Source organism: Elephas maximus, chromosome 18 (genome assembly GCF_024166365.1).
Source record: "Elephas maximus indicus isolate mEleMax1 chromosome 18, mEleMax1 primary haplotype, whole genome shotgun sequence".
Lineage (NCBI taxonomy): Eukaryota > Metazoa > Chordata > Mammalia > Proboscidea > Elephantidae > Elephas > Elephas maximus.
Window position 1 is genome coordinate 61,950,769 of NC_064836.1, and position 23,044 is coordinate 61,973,812.

Here is a 23,044-nt window from a genome sequence, read left to right on the forward strand (position 1 = left end):
CACCAGATAAGATTAGGGCTGAACAAAAAACAAAGAACAGGGTCGGGGCATCTGGATACTTTGGAGGTAGTTTCCGAGGAGACTCAGAAATCTTGGCAGCTGATACTGGAGAATTCCGTCAGGTCAAGTAGAGCTCAGAAGCTAAAAGTCCAGTTAGTCAAGGGGTATCTAGCATTGGTGCTGGTCTTAGTTATCTAGTGCTGGTAAACAGAAATACCACAGGTAGATGGCTTTAATAAACATAAATTTATTTTTCTCGCAGTTTAGGAGGCTAGATGTCCGAATTCAGGGCACCAGTTCTAAGGGAAGCCTTTCTGTCTGTGTCGGCTCTGGGGGAAGGTTCTTGTCTCTTCAGCTAGTTTCCTGGTTACTTGGAGATCACCATGTGACTTGGCTTCTGTCTTTCCCTATGTTTCTTCTGCTTGCTTGTTTAATCTCTTATATCTTGAGAGATTGACCCAAACTACACCCTGTTTCTGCCTCATTAACAAAGCCAATCCATTACCAAATGGGATTATAACCATAGGCACAAAGGTTAGGATTTACAACACAAATTTTGGGAGACACAATTCAATCCCTAACATTTCATCCTTTGGCACCCCAAAATTCATGTCATTGCCATATGCAAAACTCATTCACTCCATCACATCATCCCAAAGGTCTTAAATTCAACCCCAAGTCCAAAACCTCATCTTCTGAAATCATCTAAATCAAATAAAGGTGAAACCTTAGGCATATTCTATCCCAGGGAAAAGTCTCTTCATCTGTGAACTTGTGAAATCTAGAATATAAGTTATCTACTTTCAAAGTACAATGGTAGAGCAGATACAAGGTAGCGATTTCTGTTAAAAATGGGAGAAATTAGAGGGAAAGAAGCAATAACAGGCACTAAGCAAGTCCAAAAGCCATCAGAACATATTGCATTACCCCTCAAGACTTGAAAATAATCATTTGTTCTCTAAGACCATCTGGGCAATGGCCCCACCATCCTGACTTTGGGTGTTGGCCACACCCTCTGGATTCTGGGTGGAGGCCTCTCAGCTCTGGGCTTCAGCTCTGCCTTCCAGGCCCACTGGAATGGCAACTCTGCTCCTTGGGCTGTGGACGGGCCAATTTTTCTAGTCTATCTGAGTGGAAACCCGACTTCTTCAGCCCTGGCAGGCCCTGTTCTTCTGGCCCTTGGGTATGGCAGCCCCACCAGCTCAGCTTTGGGCAGCAGCTCCATCCCCTGTCACACCTTAATGGCAGCTGCATGCCCTGGAACAGAGTTGGCAAGGATCTGATTTTTTGAAAGCTTGAAGGCTGTGGCCCCACTCTTTGAAACTATGAAGGCCCTGCTTCCCGTGCCTTCCAACCATTCTGTTGATCTCTGAGCTGCTCCAGGGATGATTCTTTACTTTTTTTGGAGGACTACAGACCTGTTTCCTGCCTGTAAAATTCCAAGAAGCAGACAGCGTTCTCTCCTCTTGTTCTTTCTCAGTTCTCTTCAGTCTAATATAATGAGTTTTCTGCTGTGGGAGTCGGTTAGATCCATCAGTCACAGGCTTAATCTCTTAAAAAAAAATTCATGTAACCAAGTCCTTAGTGAACATTCTAGGACTGGTGTCTTAAGACTGTACAACAAAAATTTCCAAATCTTTAAGTTTTGTTTTTATTTTGCACAATTCCTTTTTAAGCTCATCTCTTCCCTCTTGAATTTTACTATAAGCGGCAAGGAGCAAACACGTGGCCTTTTTAAGATTTTGCTTAGAAATCTTCTTAGCCAGATATCCAAGTTCATCACTTACAAGTTCTACCTTCCATCAAACATTTGAACATAATTCAGACAAGTTCTTTGCCACTGCATAAAATGCATTGCCTTTCTCCCACTGTCCAAGTACATGTTCATCATTTTCTTTTAAAGCCTCACCAGAAGCACAGTTAACATCCACATTTCTAGCAACATTCTGTTGCTGGTACCATACGTATCCTATAAAATGATAGAGACTTTCTAATATAGCTCTCTTCACTTCCTTCTGAGACCTCATCAGAACGGCCTTTGACCTTCATAATTCTACCAACAATCTCTTCAAGGCAATCTAAGCTTTTACTATTAGACAACTTAAAACTCTTTCAGCCTCTATCCATTAAAAAAAAACCCAATTCCAAAACCAGTTTCACGTTGTAGGTATCTTAGAGTAGAACACCCCACACTCAGTATCAAATTTCTGCCTTTATTATTTAGTGCTGCTATAACAAAAATACCACAAATGGATGACTTTAACAAACTGAAATTTATTTTCTCACAGTGTAGGAGGCTAACAGCCTAAATTCAGGGTGCTTTCTCTAGGGGAAGGCTTTCTCTGTCAGCTCTTGGGGAAGGTCCTTGTTTCTTCAGCTTGTTTCCTGGTTGCTTGGAAATCTCCATGTGGCTTGGCATTAATCTTCCCCCATCGCTTTTCTGCTCACTTGTTTAATCTCTTTTATATTTCAAAAGAGATTGACTCAAGATTCATTCTACACGAATCCTGTCTCATTAACATATTGTGTGTTAATTACCAAATGGTATTATAGAGATTAGGATTTACAATACATATTTTGGGGGGACGCAATTCAATCCATACCAGTGCTCAACCTAAGAGGATTCCCTGGGTGGCATAAGTATCTAAACACTTGACTATTGACTGAAAGGATGGTGGTTCAACGCCCCCCCAGAAGCACCTAAAAAAAAGAGGTCTGGCAATCTGTTTATGAGTTCAGGTCTACTTGACAGCAACTTTTTTTTTTTTTTTTCAATCTTAGGGGTGCACTGACTGAAAAAAAAAAAAATCCAGAACACTTAATTGTGCTCTTGAGGAACCTTTGCATAGATCAAGAGGCAGTTATTCGGACAGAACAAGGGGTTACTGATTGGTTTAAAGTCAGGAAAGGTGTGCCTCAGGGTTATATTCTTTCACCATACCTATTCAATCTGTATGCTGAGCAAATAATATGAGAAGCTGGACTATATGAAGAACAACGGGGCATCGAGATTAGAGGAAGACTCATTAACAACCTGCGTTATGCAGATGACACAACCTTGCTTGCTGAAAGTGAAAAGGACTTGAGGCACTGACTAATGAAGATCAAAGACCACAGCCTTCAGTATGGATTGCACCTCAACATAAAAAAAAAAAAAAAATCCTCACAACTGGACCAATGAGCAACATCATGATATACGGAGAAAAGACTGAAGTTGTCAAGGATTTCATTTTACTTGGATCCACAATCAACAGCCATGGAAGCAGAAGTCAAGAAATCAAAAGACACATTGCATTGGGTAAATCTGCTGCAAAGGACCTCCCTAAAGAGTTGAAGAGCAAAGATGTCACCTTGAAGACTAAGGTGTGCCTGACCCAAGCCATGGTATTTTCAATTGCATCACATGCATGTGAAAGCTGGGCAATGAATAAGGAAGACCGAAGAAGAATTGATGTCTTTGAATTGTGGTGTTGGCGAAGAATATTGAATATACCACGGACTGCCAAAAGAACGAACAAGTCTGTCTTAGAGGAAGTACAACCGGAATGCTCCTCAGAGGCAAGGATGGCAAAACTGCATCTTACAAACTTGGGACATGTTGTCAGGAGGGATCAGTCCCTGGAGAAGGACATCATGCTTGGCAGAGTACAGGGTCAGCGGAAAAGAGGAAGGCCCTCAACGAGGTGGATTGACACAGTGGCTGCAACAACGAGCTCAAGCCTAACAACAATTGTAAGGATGGCGCCGGATGGTGCAGTGTTTCGTTCTGTTGTGCATAGGGTCGCTATGAGTCGGAACCGACTCGACGGCACCCAACAACAACAATAAGGGTGCATTAGAATCATCTGTGGAATTTCAAAACAATTTTTTTTTTTCTGAGTAAGGAACTAAATATTTAAAAAAAAAAAAAATTTTTTTTCCAGGATTGAGAACCATTGGTATAGAGGAATTAGACAGTCTATAGAGAGAGACATCAGAGACATTAGCTATTTGTCCACAAGTAGAAAGAGTCAAGGCAACAACCCCAAGATCCTAGTATAGTCCCATCTGAATCACTGATCCTCAGCTGTGAGAATAACTCAATCCAAGCCCCTAGAAGGGTGGAGTTGAGGGTATTGTACTTTTAGTTTTATTCTAGAGGCTTTAAGGAAGTAGAGAATGACTGAGAATGAAAATGGGGCCATCTGTGAGCCCAATTGTGAGGATTTAGGTAGAGACAGAGAATCTGAGGTAGGGACTGGTGATATTTGCTAATATAATCTAAGGATCCCCACACCCACAAGCTTCCTGGAGACACTTGTGCCTTTAATAGTCTGCATCTGTTATAACTTCAGGAAGTACTATGACCTGCCCAATATACCAGAGAATTCTGCACAGATATCATCCTGGGCCTCACTTTTCCTTTCAGTCTCCAAATCCCTTTTTGACTTTTCCTCATTAATCACCTCTGATCCTTTTACCTCTGTCCTGGTTTTCCAGCATTTTCAGTGTACTTTACCTAAACGGAAACCTCAGGGTATAATGGTTAAGTTGTGATGGCTGCTAACCAAAAGGTCGGCAGTTCAAATCCACCAGGCACTCCTTGGAAACTTTATGGGGCAGTTCTACTCTGTCCTATAGGGTCGCTATGAGTCGGAATCGACTCGACGGCAATGGGTTTTTTTTTGTTTACCTAAACTGGGAGGTTGTCCTGTTTATATTCAATAAGGCAATTCTAATATCATTATCAAATTCCTGTTGGAAGCATAGGAATTAAAGGTGGTATGGGGGAATGGGTAGATGTTGTAATAATTGTCAAGATTACAGGCCACAACCATGCTAGGCATGCCCTTCTGGGCATTTCTATCCTTAGGCTCTGGTCTACGATCTGGCTACTGATGTTGACTCTCCAACATCAAATCCCCATTTTCTCTCCCTTATCCCTGTGATCACTAACTTAATTATCTTATCTTCACTTTAACCAGAACAAGTACCCCCTTCTGCTTCTTCTAGAAAACTGTCATTAGCATACTTAGCAAACCTATTCTTTATTGTCTCAGCATTTTTAGAGTACTAAACCTTTTATTATTTATATATGTACACATACACATATATCTTTATATGTATCCATCTATATCTATGTTGTTAGGTGCCATAGAGTCAGTTCTGACTCATAGTGACCCTATACACAACAGAACTAAATACCGCTTGGTGTCCTGCATCATCTCATAATCTTTGCTATGCATGAGCACATTGTTGCAGCCACTGTGTCAATCTATCTCGTTGAAGGTCTTCCTCTTTTTCTCTGACCCTCTACTTTACTAAGCATGATGTCCTTCTACAGGGACTTGTCCCTCCTGATAACATGTCCAAAGTATGGGAGACAAAGTTTCGCCACCTTTGCTTCTAATGAGCATTCTAGTTGTTCTCCTTCCAAGGCAGATTTGTTTGTTCTTCTGGAAATTCAAGGTATATTGAATATTCTTTGCCAACACCATAATTCAAAGGCATAAATTCTTCTCTGGTCTTTCTTATTCACTGTCCAGTTTTACGTGCATTTGAGGCAATTGAAAATACCCTGGCTTGGGTCAGGTGCACCTTAGTCCTCAAAGTGACATCTTTGATTTATAACACTTTAAAGAGGTCTTTTACAGCAGATTTGCCCAATGCAATATGTTTGATTTCTTGACTGCTCCTTCCATGGGTGTTAATTGTTGATCTAGGTAAAATGGAATCCTTGACAACTCAATCTTTTCTCCATTTATCATGATGTTATTTACTGGTCCAGTTATGAGGATTTTTGTTTTCTTTATGTTGAAGTGTAATACATACTGAAGGCTGTGTTCTTTGATCTTCATCAGTAAGTGCTTCAAGTCCTCTTCACTTTCAGCAAGCAGGGTTGTGTCATCTGCATATAGCAGGTTGTTAATGAGTTTTTCTCCAATCCTGATTTCCCATTCGTCTTCATATACTCCAGCTTTTGGGATTATTTGCTCAGCATACGTATTGAATACCTATGGTCAAAGGATACAACCCCGATGCACTCTTTTCCTGACTTTAAACCATGAAGTATCCCCTTGTTTTGTTTATTTGAACAGCTGCCTCTTGGTCTATGTACACGTTCCTCATGAGTACAGTTAAGTGTTCTGGAATTCCCATTCTTCCCAGTGTTATCCATAATGTGTTATGATCCACACAAATACCGTTGCATAGTCAATAAAACAGAGGTAAACATCTTTCTGGAATTCTCTGCTTTCAGCCAGGATCCATCTATAGCTATATCTGTATCCATATCCGTATCCACATCTACATCTACATCTGCTTTTGAGACCAGAATAGGCTAAAAAAAAGTATTTATGAGTAAATGGAAATGCGGTATTTTTTTTTTTTTGTAGCTATATCTGTGCTCAACATTTACCACAACATCCTTACTGTAAGAGGTCATGAATCTCCACAGTTAAAATGTTGGTGCATAATTGATGCTCAAATGTTTCTAGTTTGAACACTGAATTTTGAAATAGTTATGGGTGTGTAAGGGGGAGAAATATGGGAGTAAGAAATATGGGTGTTGAAAAGAATAATGAGACAATGTCGCTTACAATGACTGAGTGCAAGATTGATTGTCACTAGGTTTTTATAGCGTGCAGAGCTATGTGTTTCTTATTAACCATTGAAATACAAAGAAAATGTTGGAAAGTAAGAACATTGGTAATGTCATTCTTTATATTATAATTTCCAAATTTCTAAGGAACTAGTGTGGAGTCTTTTAAGGTAAAAAAAAAAAAAAAACCATGAATTTATTTTTCCTAAAAAAAATTTTTCCTACGTGCTTAATATTTCCCAAATTGTGTTAGCCTATGCATTAAATGTATTGCAGTCTTTCCCTTCTTAGAGAAAATTTAAATAATTTTTAACCCTTACTCCCTGTTGGCAACTGGCTGAAAATGTTATCCCAGAGAACAATTAATATCAACAAGAGTATAAATCCTTAATTATTCTAATTGGGCTTTATCAGAACGGTAGTTATTAGGTGAAATGTTGATTAATTATTTAAAATATATATATATATTTTTTTTCTTGTTGACTCGATGACAAGAAAGTACGCTATCTAAAAAAAAAAAAACGCTATCTAGAAAATATAAATTAAGAGTCTCCTTAGTATCCTACATTTCCTTGGATGAAGGGCAGTTTTACTGTGATTAGGCAACTGGGGATAGATTTAAAATGACCTCTCTAGGAAGATAAAGGCTAGAAAAGTATTTTTTTATAGTTGCAATAATCCTGGGGTAGGGGGCGGCGGGGGGGAACCAAGGCACTCAGCTCTGAGTCTCAGTGTTCTAATAAGAAGAAGCTTGGAGTGGGAACCTGGAAGCCAGCCTAAAGACCAGAATTGTTGATTTTGAAGAATTTGAGCTTTAGGAAGTAGTTTGAGCTTCATGTATCTGTTCACCCTTTTTGCTGAAGATAATATTACTGTTGGGCATTCCTTGCAAAGATTGGTTTAAGGATTAAGGTAATGAAGAGAAATATGACTTGTACCACCCAATTCTATATGTCACCAATTCTACATACCCTCATTTTCTTTTTTCAAATTAGTCTTTGGATTATTACCATGGAAATATGTATTTTTAATAACTTATGAGCATCATACATTAGTTCTTGGAGTAGGAATAGGATAAACTTGGGCACTCTTTAAACTGATAAAATACAAGCAATGCAACCGCAGCTTCGATGATTTTTGTTGTTGCTGCTTTTACTGAAAAAAGATCGTCTAGGGATTTTAATTCTACTGTCTTTAGTCCTCAACAAATGCTAGAGTTAGAGACTTGCTGTTTTTGCAAGTGGTCTGAGATGGTAATCCACCATCACTTAGAGGCAATTTGGTCTTCATTACAAATTAATGAAGTGGTAATTGCTCTCTGCAACCTTTTATGTGCGGACCATGCTGGTGCTGTTTGCATTATCTCCCTGCAATTTATACTTCTGCATTCGAGGACTTGCGATAGCTTGCCAAATTAGCATTGAGAGGAAAAATGTGAAACTACAGTGAGATCTCCATAATTAAAATCATATTTCACTTCAAATTATGAAATCTCTACTTCGTGTGTCTTATATGATGTCTTGTAAAGTTCTGGTCACAGCAAGAGACATCTGCAGAAAATTAATCAGTCAAATACAAAATTATGTCTATTCTAATGAGGAAATCTTGACTTAAAAATGTAAAGTCAGTTTATCCTTTAGTAGCATGTTATGATCTAACTTTCTATAAAAAAGTATACAAAAAATCATTTGCTCTGGAATTTTTGCTAGCTTTGTGTTTACAATGCGATTGTAGCATCAGCGTGATGATAATAGGTAAGATTTCAACAAAATACTGATTTTAGCACTAGAGGTTTTTGGTACTCCAAACTTGTTTATTCTTTTTAAAAATTTCTGATATTAAACTAATTCACAAATTTTGTTTTGAATGCAACTTAAGTATTATAGGCACCTTCATTAAAATTCACAGAACTAACAGTCTCACCTAGATGTTCCTTCTTGGAAGCTCTCTGTATACTGTGTGTATAGAGTAGATGTTTGAAAATGGTATACTGGTGATTATTAAAAGTTACAAGGGAATGTCATCACTTTATATTAAGATAGAAACATATCTTGCATATTAGCTCTAGGGTTTTCTAAAAGAGTCACAATGTGTTCCCTTTTTGGATATTGAGTGTGACAATGAGGTCAAGCCAATTCTGCCTCGAGAAAATGAGTACCAATTTTATATTCTGGATTCTGACTGACCAAAATTGTTGAATAACCAAGATAGTACTTTTTGCTTGTTTTGTTGTTGTTTCGTTCTTTTGGTATGTAGAAGAGCTAGAGAAATTTTGAAGTAAAATTTTAAACCGTGTTTCTCAGACTGGCTGGAGTCCACAGATTGTTTTTGATAATTCAAAGACTCTAATGTAAATAATTTATTTGTCTCTAATGAGGCTTAAAGGCCAAGTAAATGTCATGTTTCCTTGCCTGTGGTTACCCTCAATGTAATAAATTAACATTTTACCTCACTTTGTGATTAAAAAAAAAAAAATTTTTTTAGATGTTATAAATTACAATTCGTCTGTGTCTTTCATATATAAAAATAAAAAATATATTGACACGTATTAATACTGTTGATTTAGCTGAAAAAAAAAGTGCTGAAAATCTACAGTTCCTGGTGTAAATAATTAACTCCTTTAATGGAGAAATATTTAGGAACACATTTCTTGTAAATTTTACAAGTATTTTATATTTTTATTCACAGAATGAAAATACATTCTCTAATAAAAACTTTTTTAAAAAAACTTTTGACTCCTATGAATGATTCCTCCCTATAATATGGGAAAAAATAATTTTAATGTATACCTTTAAAACAAAGTTTTATGCTGCAAATTATGGGAGATATTAGAGGTATGAAGCCCTGGTGGTACAGTGGTTAAGAGCTCGGCTAGTAACCAGAAGGTCAGCAGTTGGAACCCAGCCGCTCCTTGGAAACCCTCTGGGGCAGTTCTGCTCTGTCCTATAGTGTTGCTATGAGTCGGAATTGACTCCAACAAACAGTTTTTTTTTTTTTTTTTCGGTTTTATGAAGGGTATAAAATTTAGCAAATACATATGAAACAAAACTAAAAAATTCTAAATTAAACTTAGCATGTACCATGAAAAAAATTTACAAATGGATAGGGCATTCATAAAGGTATATATAAAGCAAAAAGCTTCTTATGAATGGTAGGGTTATGGAAGGTATTGGGGAGAAAAAAGCACAGTCCAGATGCGGTTATACCCTATTCAAGGGAGTAAAGGCCGATGAATTCAACACGTCTTTTGAAAACAATAAAGAATTCACCTTAATAAGAACGTAGTATGTGTAGGAGTGAGGCATATAATTCACTCATCTTGATGTCAGACTTAAAAAAAGAAAATGTAGGTTGGGCCCAGTTTTTGGAGAAACATGAATGACGAACTAAAGAGTTTGAAAATGATTGCATGGGTCCTGGGGAGCCAGAGATAGCAGACAACTTTGCATTCAAGAAAGTCATGGCAAAAAATGCATTTACCTGGCAGCAGTCAGCAAAATAGGGCATGGTAAAAAGAACCTGCACACACAGGGACAACAGTCAGAACAGCTGGTATGATAGTAGGATCCAAAGCAACATGAACAATCTGATCCTAACTCAGTTTATCCCCCCCAAAAACCCATTGCTGCGGAGTCAATTTTGATTCACAGTAACCCTATAGGACAGAGTAGAACTGCCCCATATGGTTTCCAAGGAGAGCCTGGTGGATTTGAACTGCTGACCTCTTTGGTTAGCAACCAAACACCTAACCACCGGACCACCAGGGCTTCTGTTTAAAGTTTATTGAAATCTGCTCTAAGGAACAAAAAGAGCAGTGCTTCACTGTTCTAAAAGTCTTAAGAATTTATTTATTTTTTTTGTGGTTTTACAGTGAGGAAACCTATATTAGGATAACTTGCTATAAGAAAACAAAACCAAAACCAAAAAACAAAATAGCAGCAATTGATTTCTTGCTCATGTAAAAGTCCAACATGGGTAAGAGATGCTGCAAATTAGGCAGTTCACTACGTTAGGGCTTCTGTTTTTCATACATAACTCTTAGGTTTATATTTTTTTTGCGGGGGGAAGAGGTGTTTTTAAATTTGTACTTCAATATTTTTCATGTTGTTAAGCACCCTCCAGTTTGTTCCGACTCATAGCGACCCTGTATACAACAGAACGAAACACTGCCCAGTCTTGCACCATCCTCGCAATTGTTGTTGTGCTTGTGCCCCTTTTTGCAGCTACTGTGTCGATCCATCTTGTTGAGGGTCTTCCTCTTTTTTGCTGACCCTCTACTTTACCAAGCACGATGTCCTTCTCCAGGGACTGGTCTCTACCGAATACATGTCTAAATTATGTGAAACAAAGTCTTGCCATTCCTGCTTACAAGGAGCATTCTGGCTGTACTTCTTCCAAAACAGATTTGTTCATTCTTCTGGCAGTCCATGGTATATTCCCCAATATGTAGTCATTGAAATGGCTAAGTATATTATGTTAAAAAAATATCATGTGTAACTATAATGGTTGTGAGATCACTTAGATTCAAATTGTTTTGCCATATGCCAGATTTTACCAAAACCTGACCCAAGTTGGGAAAAGATACTAAAGGTGAATTTTAGGTAGTGGCAGTTTTTCATTCACTTTTAAAATAAGGAAACAAACCAAAACAAAACAAAAAACAATCCAAAAGAAACAAACAAAACTATTTCATAGTGTCATTGGAGAGGACTGATTTGAGGTTTGAATCCTGGAATTGCTCAATCGTTAAGCCATTTTTCTCTGAACATACAAAGTATAATGCAATTCAAATATGTTCATCAAAAGTATAGATTGCTTTGTGTCACTGAACACGGAAAATCTTGCAAATAAGTTATAAAAAACTATGAAAAGAATGATATGGACTTACTCCACATCATTTTGGATAACTAACACTGAAGTTTCTGCTTATTTGGTCTATTGTTTTATAATTTCTGTGATGCCTTGTACATTCTCATCTTGTATTTATTGTGATTAACTCATTGATTCTGCCTCTCTTCTTTTTCCTTTGATTCTTCAGTGGGAAGAGATCAGTGGTGTTGATGAGCATTACACACCCATCCGGACTTACCAGGTGTGCAATGTCATGGATCATAGTCAAAATAATTGGCTAAGGACCAACTGGGTCCCCAGAAACTCAGCTCAGAAGATCTACGTGGAGCTCAAGTTCACTCTAAGGGACTGCAATAGCATTCCATTGGTCCTGGGAACTTGCAAGGAGACTTTTAACCTATACTACATGGAGTCTGATGATGACCATGGGGTCAAATTTCGAGAGCATCAGTTTACAAAGATTGACACCATTGCAGCTGATGAAAGTTTCACTCAAATGGATCTTGGGGACCGCATTCTTAAACTCAACACCGAGGTTAGAGAAGTAGGTCCTGTCAACAAAAAGGGATTTTATCTGGCCTTTCAAGACGTTGGTGCTTGTGTTGCCTTGGTGTCTGTGAGAGTGTACTTCAAAAAGTGCCCTTTTACAGTGAAGAATCTGGCTATGTTTCCAGACACAGTACCTATGGACTCACAGTCCCTGGTGGAAGTTAGAGGCTCTTGTGTTAACAATTCTAAGGAGGAAGATCCTCCAAGGATGTACTGCAGTACAGAAGGGGAATGGCTTGTACCCATTGGCAAATGCTCATGCAATGCCGGCTACGAAGAAAGAGGTTTTATGTGCCAAGGTAAGAGTCTTCTCTATGTCCTTAGAGTGCTATTGCTACTGACCTGTGACTTTATCATAGAGTGATTAGAAGAAATGAGCCTAGTTTCACTTGCAGCAAAACGTGCCTCAAACTCATGAGTCTGTTCGCAGACGAAGTTTATCCTGGCTGACATGTTGATTTTTGATTTATTGTAGAGATATTAATGTGTTTGATTATGAGTTGCTGCTTTACACCCCAGTCGAAGTGTTGTATATAGTGTTTTTAATGTTTTCTTGATAGTTATTGTCTCTAGGGGTCTAACTCTAGACCAACTGAGGAAAAAGAATTTCTGTGCCTTTTACTTAGAGGATAAAAGCATTGTTAGCCCTCAGATAATCTAATTCTAACAAAATTAGGTACTGTGGTGACTACATGTGTGTGTGTTAATCTGTGTCATGGCTTTGTTTACTTCACTGATATAAAATACGGCATTTTCCTCAGTGACAGTTGCTCATGTGTGAGTGTTTAGGTACAAAGCATTAGTCTTTAATAAAGAGTAGCTTATTTCAATATCTGGACTGGTGATTCAGCTTTTGATATATAGAGGAGTATTTTGTCCGTATAATACTTTGGTTTAAGCGCATATTTGATTCTTAATAGAGCATCAGAGAATCTGATCTATATAATCAAGTTGATTTTTATTAAAAACCTCTCTTCAATTGGAATAAAATGTATTAAAAAATCATGTTTCGTATAAATTTATGATATATCAGATGAAAACTCCCACTTAACGCAAACATTTGGTATTTAGCATTAGGCAAAGATTTGTGCTTAAGAACACACTGAAATTATTAAATTTTGAATGTGTAAATTAACTGTTCATTTGCTCTAATATGATCCCTGCTGAACTCATGTGTAAATGCACAGGAGGACTTCAATACATGGTTTGTTGTGGTGCCTTTATTTTTTGTCATACGCTGTCAAGGGAATGGATTTTGCTGTTTTCCTCATGGCCATTCAGTATTTTCAAGTCTATGTGGAAGAAATGACTACACTTTATATATAAATTGTCCTTTCTAATAATCTGAACAAAAGATAACATTTTGCTTTTTTACTATAGGCATAGTTTGTAGATTTTTTAAAGTGATAACAGAATGCACAGAGAGTTAACAAATAGTATACAGAATACTGTTACTAAGAATAGCTTCGAGAGTTCAAAAACTGAAACAACGTAAGCTACTACTTGCTTATGTGGAGAGAAAAAGTAGTCAACCATGGTATTCCATTTTGAATTGTATTCATCACTATAATATTTTATCACGATACTTAGTATTTGTAGGATTTACTTTAAATGAAATAATGAAGACCTAACTCAAGAGGGATTAAAAAATTATTCTTTCACTCTAATATGATTCCTGCTGAACTCATCCCTGATACCCCTCACTAGGAGAGGAATAGATGTATCTCCATGTCAATAATGTGTATCAATTTATGCAGAATTATGGCCTGGTGGTGCAGTGGTTAAGAGATTGGCTGCTAACCAGAAGGTTGGTAGTTCGAATCTACCAGGTGCTCCTTGGAAACTCTATGGGGCAGTTCTACTCTGTCCTGTAGGGTTGCTATGAGTTAGAATTGACTCGACGACAATGCGTTTATCACTTATGAAATAGTCTATGGCACAAGAAAACGGATCATAATGTGTTTGGATCTCAAATGATTTTTATATAATTCTTTATTCCTCACTAAGGTCATAAAAATTTTTTTTTTTTTAAGGTCATAAGAAATAGGAAAAAATAAGTAGCAGTGAGGTAAATAGAACTACATAAAATTGTTAATAGAAATAAATAAAACAAATTATTAGATTACATACTGTCTTGAGAACAAATGTTACTGGAATTATCAGAAATTACATTGTTATATCAGAAAGCTTCACATATGAATTCACAGTTGCTGCTTTCTTTTACCTAATTGTAATTTATTAAACCATTTCTCTAAAGTAACAATACACTATTCAATGCTATTCCCTATCAAGATTACTCCTAGAGATAACATTTGTGTCAAAGTTTTACATCCCTGATTCTTGTAGTTGGTCGTATTGAGGAAGGCCAACAGCATCTCGGTGATACAGTAACATTATGTTATCATGGAAATTTCTCCTCAGCTATTGAAAATACTGGTTTCAATATAAGAGACACATATAGAGTTTCCACATATAGAGCAACAGAAAGTTGTTCTCAGAAAAAGGCCTCACAAATTAATTAGCATAAATAATTATAGGAGAATCAAAGGTAGCACATAAAATGGCACATTTGGAAGAAAAATGGTGGACAGATTTCTTTAGCTTTGTAATTTAAAGGAAGAGCGTGTTTTTATGATCATATCTTGACATTCACTGGTGGTGTGGGCTAAGTTCTCACTCCCTCTGTTTCCCTCATCAGGAAAACTTTGTGTATTCAGGTTAGTGTACAAAGTGTCAAGGTATTTTACTTTGTCCTGATTTACATGTGGTATCTCTCAAGTCTAAACCAATTTTATTTTAACAAATATTTACTTTAATGTTTCAGTTTGTGACAATCTAATAGATCAATTCAATACTTAACCAGCCCTACAGCCTGGTATTTATACTAGTGTAGGCCAGCAAGGTTTGAGGCTTGTGATTTTGCTCTTGTTGTCGATGGTGGTGGTGTTTGTTGTTGTTGCTATTGTTTTGATTTCTATTTTTGCTTGTTTTTAATAAACCTGTAGACTTGTCATAAAATCTTGCCGTGACTCTTTGACAAATCACCTTTTAGAGGCAGAACTTCAATTCAGGACCACAGAGGAATGGTAACGCTTAGAAAAAGATTCAGAGGAGATAAGTCAACAAATTTTATGTGTTTCATAATAGTTTGTTTTTTAGGAAAGCAGTGAGTTTCTCTTTTCAAAAAGGATGGAACAATGCCTTTACTACTTTCTAGTTGGGGTTCCAGTTCTCCCAGATTTTAAAAGCCTCAGGATAATTTTATGACACAGTAGTCAGTGACCACGGTCTCTCTGTTGTCTAATACGGAGGAAAACAAGAATCATGCACCTTACTTTAACAGATATTTAATGAGTGCCTACTTCATTCTAAGCACTGTAATGAGGTTTTAAACTTTTTTTTTTTTTTAGCATTCGTTAGGTACTTAGTATATCCGACACTACTGATTTGCCAAGTAATCCCCATGGATTGCTTCATTTATTTCTCAAAATAACCTTTCACGTATATAGTATTATTATCCTCATTAGATGAATGAGAAAACTAAAGCTTTGAGTGGCTGAGTATCTTGCCTAAGGTCCATCAAAGAATAAGTGTTAGAACTGAGATCTAAAATCAGGCCATTTGATTGCAAGGGCTGCAGTATTAATCTCGACCAACACGACTTCCCTATGGTTTAGTTTAATGGTAAGAGATACAAGGAAGTCCTTCAAAGACATAAAGTCTACTGAAGTTAAAGTACTGTCTTTTGAAAGATGAGTAGGGCCTCAGACAGTAGGCCCAAAGTAACTAAGAATCTATTAATATAAGGCATATCTGTGTCAATTAATTCCCCATACCTTTCTGTTTCTATATTTTTAAAGAGTTAACAAGTAGAGTATCGTGTTACTTGGGGAAGGCTAAGGTTAGTCCAAACCAAACCAAACCCGTTGTGGTCAAGTTGATTGCCTCATAGCAACCCTATAAGACAGAGTAGAGCTGCCCCATAGAGTTTCCAAGAGTTTCTGGTGTATTCGAACGGCGGACCTTTTAGTTAGCAGCCATACCTCTTAACCATTACGCCACCAGGGTTTCCAAGGTTAGGCCAAGTGACATCAAATAAAATTTGGATATGTGGATTGCCAAGCATCGCAGATATGTAAATAGTCTACCAAATTTAATTCAATACCTATTTCTGACTGTCTATTAGTACAAAGTAAGTAATGTGCTAGGTATAGGGGAAATATAGATGAATATGTCATTGTATCTACCTTCTAGGAGCTCACAACCTAGTGTAGGAAACAGATACATAAATGAATTCTTTCAATGTAAGACAGACTCCTAAATCTGCTATTACTGTGCTTTGGCAGTTTAGGAGAGAGATTAGTTTAATAATGAGAATTGTTAATTAATAAAGGGAAGGCTTGGCACTAAGAGTTTAAGGACTCTTTCACTATTGTGCTTAGAAATTTTGGGGGGTAGGAAAAAAGGGCAAATTACCTTACACAGTTTACACATTCCAGAGTCAACCTTTATAATTTGTTTATTAAATTATGTCAACATCTCAGAATGTGTTGGAGTTCCATTAGAGTGCTGTCCTCTGAGTCCCTGACACAATGGAGCCTTATATAGTTTCTAAATTTTTTAATTAGGTCATTTTTCTTACTTTAGTAATGAAGTATTTTAAATTATTTATTCCACTCAAGCGAGAACATTGGAGCCCTCGTGGCACAGTGGTTAAGAGCTATAGCTGCTAACCAAAAGATCATCAGTTCAAATCCATCAGCTGCACCTTGGAAACCCTACAGGGCAGTTCTACTCTGTGAGTCAGAATCGACTGAAGGGCGACGAGATTTTGGTTTTAGGGAGAATATTGATACAGTTAAATTACAGTGAACTAAGTGATAAAAATGTGGTAATCATCATTTGATAGGAAAAATCATACGGATAAAATCTTTTGATTAAAAAAAATCACATTGGTCAATTTCAGAACTATAAATAAAATCAAAATTATCTTTTTACAAGGACCAGAATTCTAACTAGATATAGTTCTCATAAGTATGTATAATGCATACTCTCACAACACTCTACTTTTCCTGAAATGAGTTAAAGTAATGGGAAGTGTTCTTTGACCATTCAATGAGTCAGCATTTTTTGAGCTCCTAATGTGTGCCAAATGCACATAAAGAGAAAGATGAACATTATCACTACTAAATCAGTTTGGCTCTTAATTCATAAACGTGAGGGGTATTAAAATATTTTGATCTCTGCCTTTGAAGGAACACTGACTCAACTGATTTATTAAATAGAACTCCATTCAGAAATTAGCATGCCATGCAAACTCGAAACACAGAAAAAGCCAGCTAAAGCCAGCTCTAGGGCAGTATTGAGTACATATAACAATAAATGTGTGAAAATTGAAATGCACATAAAAGATAACTACAAAAAAATCAACTGACTGGGGGTAGTTTCAGGATTGTTGTTGTTAGGCACCATTGAGTCAGTTCCAACTCCTAGCAACCCCATGTACAACAGAGCAAGACACTGCCAGGTCCTGTGCCATCCTCAAAATTGTTGCTATGCTTGAGCTCATTGTTGCAACCATTGTGTTGGTCCATCTTACTGAGGGTCTTCCTTTTCTTCGCTGACCCTCTACCAAGCATGATGCTTTTCTCCAGGGACTGATCCCTCCTGATAACGTGTCCAAAGTGTATGAGGCGTAGTCTTGCCATCCTTGCTTCTCAGGAGCATTCTGGTTTTACTTCTTCTGAGACAGATTTGTTCATTCTTTTGGCAATCCGTGGTATATTCAATATTCTTCGCCAACACCATAGTTCAAAGGTGTCAATTCTTCTTTGGTATTCCTTATTCATCCTCCAGCTTTTGCATGCATATGAAGTGATTGAAAACAGCATGGCTTGGTCTGGGGCACCTTAGTCCTCAAGGTAACATCTTTGATTTTTTAACACTTGAAAAAGGCCTTTTGCAGCAGATTTGCCTAATGCAATGTGTCTTTTGACTTCTTGACTGCTGCTTCCATGGGTGTTGATTGTGGATCCAAGTAAAATTAAAGGATTAGTAAAACCCAAATCAAACCCACTTCTGTGGAGTCTATTTTGACTCATAGTGACCTGATAGGACAGAGTAGAACTACCTCATAGGGTTTCCAAAGCTGTAAATCTTTAAGGAAGCAGATTGCCACATCATTCTCCTGCAGAGCAGCTGGTGGATTCGAACTACTGACCTTTAAGTTAGCAGTCCATTGCTTTTACCGCTGTGCCACCAGGGATTAGTAAAGAAAGTAGGAAATCATGCATCAGAATTCGTTTACTAGAAGTTTCTCTACTAATCTTTTGAAAATATGGCTTTTATTTAAATAAGTTATCTTTCATAGTTAACTAAAGAGGAGAAAAAGTGTGTGTATCTCTTTTTATGTACCAGTTATGTGGCTTAAAGCTTATTTTTGGGGCAACTTCCTGGCATCTGGGCAAACTTGTTTTTACAAGATGTCAGTAATCCTCTTTTTAAAAAGGTGGTTGTTGTTGCCAACAAGCTGATTCTGACTCTTGAAAAATTATAATTATAAAGTAATTTATGAAAACTAAATCATCTGCTATTTTCTTTCAATCATTGACAATCAAGACTTCACATGATTTCTTTAACTTGGGACATCGTTAGTAGTTCTTACTTTCCAGCATAACTCTTCACTGAATGTTTTCAAGGTTGGCAGTTGTGAAAATTTGCATCAATACCAAGGGAATTTTGTGATCCTTTTTTTTTTTTTTAAATCCTGGGTAATGAATTATTTTATCTGCTTCAGCTTCGTTTGAAGAGAAGAAATGAGAATGTTAATGGCTTTTTGTATAGCCAATTAATTTCATTTGAGGCAGATACCAGGAGGTTACTATAAATATTCCTGCCGACAGAAACTTTGTTTAGACTTAGTGTACCAAATACCTTATTAATGTCACTGAAGAATCTGTTGGCCTGTGCTTTATCGCTGCACGTTCAACGTGGAATGCTGACTTTATTCCTTTTATTTTACATTAGCAGTTTAAGAGAAAAGTGTGTTTGATGAGATATAGGATGGCCATCTAGGCTTTTGATGACTGTTCAAAAGTTTGGTTCACTTATGACATATGACTCTAACACTTCTCCATTCATTTCTCTGTCATTTCAGACACTCTTTAAGTAAGCTGTCAAGGTTACAATAACAGGATGATTTAAAGATTCTGCTTACTCTGAGCTGGAAAAAATGCTCAGTAGAACATTCTTAGCACCTACCTGATTCGATGTGCATAGTCACAAAACACCTTCCAGAACTGCGATGTTCATATGTATTAAGGAATTCAGAAGTATTTCTTTCTAGTTATTTTCAGACTGGAAGCTACTTGGGGGGTGAGACTACATTTTGTCTTTTTTTTTTTTTTTTTAAGGTATATCTTGCCTAGAACCCAGCAGAGTCTAGTTGTGTAAGTCCTCAGTAGATCCTTACTGAATGGATAATTACAGGGAGATTTCCCTGCTAACTATGCATTCTTAGAATGTAATTACTAGAAAGAACATACTTTATCTTTGAATTCCATTACACTTTTCAGAATGCCTCACTCATTGTTGTCGTTAGTTGCCTTCAAGTTGATTATGACTCATGGAGGTCCCATGTGTGCAGAGTAGAACTGCTTCTTATTTTTTTCAAGTCTGACCTTTCAGAAGCACATCATCAGGCCTGTCCTCTGAGGTGCCTCTGGCTTGGATTTGAACTGTCAGCCTTGCAGCTAGTAGTCGAGGGCTCAACTGTTTGCACCATCCAAGTGCCTCCCGGAGACTCATGGGTGTCCTTGCTCATAAGGAAGTTCAATTTATCCACTTTGAAATGAGCCCATTTGACTATTAGATCACCTACAGTTGCAGCAAGTTAAGGCAAGATTCATCTTACCTACCATTATGGTCATGCATAGAAATGGTAAACGAAAAGAAATGGTAATACTTTATCTATTGTGCTATCTATGTTAAAAAAAAAATTAATACTTTTTTCTCTTTTATGAATTTATACTGAATATTATATGCTATGCGAACATCCATTGTCACTAGATACATATCTATAATAAAACAAAGATCTATTCTTGAAGAGGAGCCCTGGTGGCACAGTGGGTAAAGAGCTCAGCTGCTAACCAAAAAGTCAGCTGTTCACCAGCCGCTCCTTGGAAACCCTGTGAAGCAGTTCTACTCCGCCCTACAGGGTCGCTATGAGTCAGAATCAGCTTGACAGCAACAGGTTTGGTTCTTTTTTTTTTTGGTTTGATTCTTGAAGATGCTGAAACAAGTGTGGTATTTATGTCCCTTAAATTGATACACCTAGGGCTTCATGCATGGATTCATTCATAAAGACTGCACTGACCTTATCAGATTTCTTACGTGGAATTATGAAAAATTCATTTGTTTTTCCTGAGTTTAAAGAGACAGCTTTCCATTCCTACTTTTCGTTTAGCGGTTGGACACTCATGAATTTCCAAAGCAATTAATTTATTTTAATAAAAGATACGCCCCGATAATAAAAATGTAAGTAACTTGCAAATAACAAGCTAAACAAATACTTTATGACGACTTTATAATAGCTATAAAAACTTTGATTTATACAAGGTTCTATCTTTTCTCACAAACTTAAAAAAGTTAATAAACATATTGAAAACTTTCCTTTGTCTTTAATTTAGAGTTGGCATTTAATTGTTCTATTTAGCAAAAGGCTCTTTTCTCTGACAATGTTTGAGCACTTGGATTTAGTAGTCCCAGGAATATGGCTTATTAGCTGTGTGACTGAACCGTTTAAACCTCGGATTCCTCATCCACAATATGGAGGTAGCAGTATCTACCCTTGAGAACTGCCAAAGGATGTATTGCTTAGACCATTGCATAGTATTTAGCACTGGAGGAAAGTTGTTTGAAAGTCATCATTATTGTCAGTCATCAACATCATAGGATAGTGTTACTTTGCCCACTTTCTTGTTTCATCTGTGCGAAAACACTTATATATGACAAACTCACCCATACAGCAGTCTCTCTCTTATTTGGCTTTAGATCTTAGGGACACCTTGAGGGGGAGGAAATGTCTTTAATGAATTTATAGATTTATGAATGTATTATATTCATTGGTTGCTCACCTTTTTCCAAAGAAGATTTTAATTTTCTGAGATGACTTCATTTTTAGTTCACTTAACCCTCAATTCTATTCAATTATGGGTGATAATTCTACTATTTTACTTTTAGTTTGGGTTTTTCTTCTTCTAAACAGCAGCCACTCTTGATTTTTTCCGTCTGGCCTTTGATTCTGTCTCATATGCTTTCTACGAGTGGTGTTTTTTCACTGATTTTTAAAAAGGATCCTTGAAATTATAGAAGGACATTTTTATATAGTATGTTTAGAGAGGCTTTTATATTTTAATTTATTTGATTTAATAAAATATAGGTCAGGAAACAAACAATGGCAACAGCAAAATAAAATACAAATGCTACATTTCAAAAATGCTAAACCTAGATTTTACTCACACGGTGGTTACGTCCTGACATTCATTCTGTGAAAGACTAGATTAGATAGTTGGAGAGGATTTGACAATAAATAATGCCCTTGTCTGGCAGGTATCATGTGACTCAACACAATAAGGCAAGCAAGTCAATCTATTTTTCAAATCATTTATCTGACTCTAATTGTAACTATTTGATTTATTTTAAATATTTATTATGCACACTTAAGAATCACCTAAAACGAAAAAAAAAGGCAGTGGATAAAACATACCAAAAAAAGCCAAACCCACTGCCGTTGAGTCGTTTCTGACTCATAGCGACCCCATAGGACAGAGTAGAACTGCCCCATAGAGTTTCCAAGGAGCGCCTGGCGGATTCCAACTGCCAACTTCTTGGTTAGCAGCCGTAGCACTTAACCACTACACCACCAGGGTTTCCGGATAAAACATAGAACAGTATAAATGGCATGAAGTAAATGCCAAATGTGTTTATGTGAATTGCTTGTGTGATGTTATTGCAAATCTTCAAATTACGTCAGTGCGCTCTCTAAACGGAAACCCTGGTGGCGTAGGGGTTAAGTGCTACGGCTGCTAACCAAAAGGTCGGTAGTTCGAATCCGCCAGGCACTCCTTGGAAACTATGGGGCAGTTCTACTCTGTCCCATAGGGTCGCTATGAGTCAGAATCGACTGGACGGCAGTGGGTGGGTACTCTCTAAACAGTAATTAAAATTAAAAAAAAAAAAAACTTTTTAAATATGAAACAGAGGAAAAGTAAAGGAGTGTATTTGGTATGTGACTCTAAGTATTGTAGTTCGTTTTCGAGTCCATATGAAAATAAACAGCGTTTAACTATTACCACCGATTTGCATGTTTAAGCAGCTAGAAGAAATGTGAATTCTTTGTTCTGTATATAGAACAAATCAGATTATTTTGAGCAGTCTGAGACAATTTAATTGGAAACATATTGAGGAGAGATACGACCGTGGTTAAATTTAGCGGGTAGGAAGTGTTCATCTCTCACCATTTAAATACCTCAGAATAAGCACAAATTAAGTGATCAGCAATGAACCACCATAAAAGACCTTAAAAATTGTAGGCAGTTCCAAAAATGTTAGTAACGTTCTTACACTGGATTACAATTAAATGAGAGTTACAATATGTTTTAGTAAAATATGGACTGTTTTCCCTTATATGGGTTAACTTTAGTTATATAAATCTTTGGCTCAGTTGTTCAGTTGTTCAAAGAGGGAAAAACACTGAGGTGTTTGCTCATTAAATTTTACTTCTGTTCATCATAACCTGTAAGACCATCTTATTGGTCAATATTAAAGTATTTCCCAAAGAGGCTAATTTAGTTCACCATCATCCCTAATTAAGTGTCTGTAGGGTATTTGATTTTATGGTATCAAGGTTTTTTTTTTTTAACCATGCTAATCTCTGAACTTTCAGAGGCTTTATCTGATCCAGTGTTTCAAAAACACAAATAGCAATTTAGGTAACAAATATCCCAAATGCGTAGTCTTTGGGGAACAAAAGTAATTTGCTCATTGAGTAGTTTGAGAGTCAGT

The 23,044-nt window shown here is 36.9% G+C and overlaps 1 protein-coding gene across 4 annotated transcripts in view; it reads left to right on the forward strand.

Annotated features, from left to right (window-relative positions):
* The window catches only part of EPHA3 (EPH receptor A3), a 401,922-nt gene that overhangs the window by 107,782 nt on the left and 271,096 nt on the right, over positions 1–23,044 (forward strand). For all 4 annotated transcript variants that reach the window (XM_049858480.1, XM_049858481.1, XM_049858483.1 and 1 more), the window contains one exon: positions 11,619–12,279. In XM_049858480.1, the coding sequence (XP_049714437.1) occupies positions 11,619–12,279 (661 nt within the window). The remainder of the gene's footprint in view (positions 1–11,618; positions 12,280–23,044) is intronic.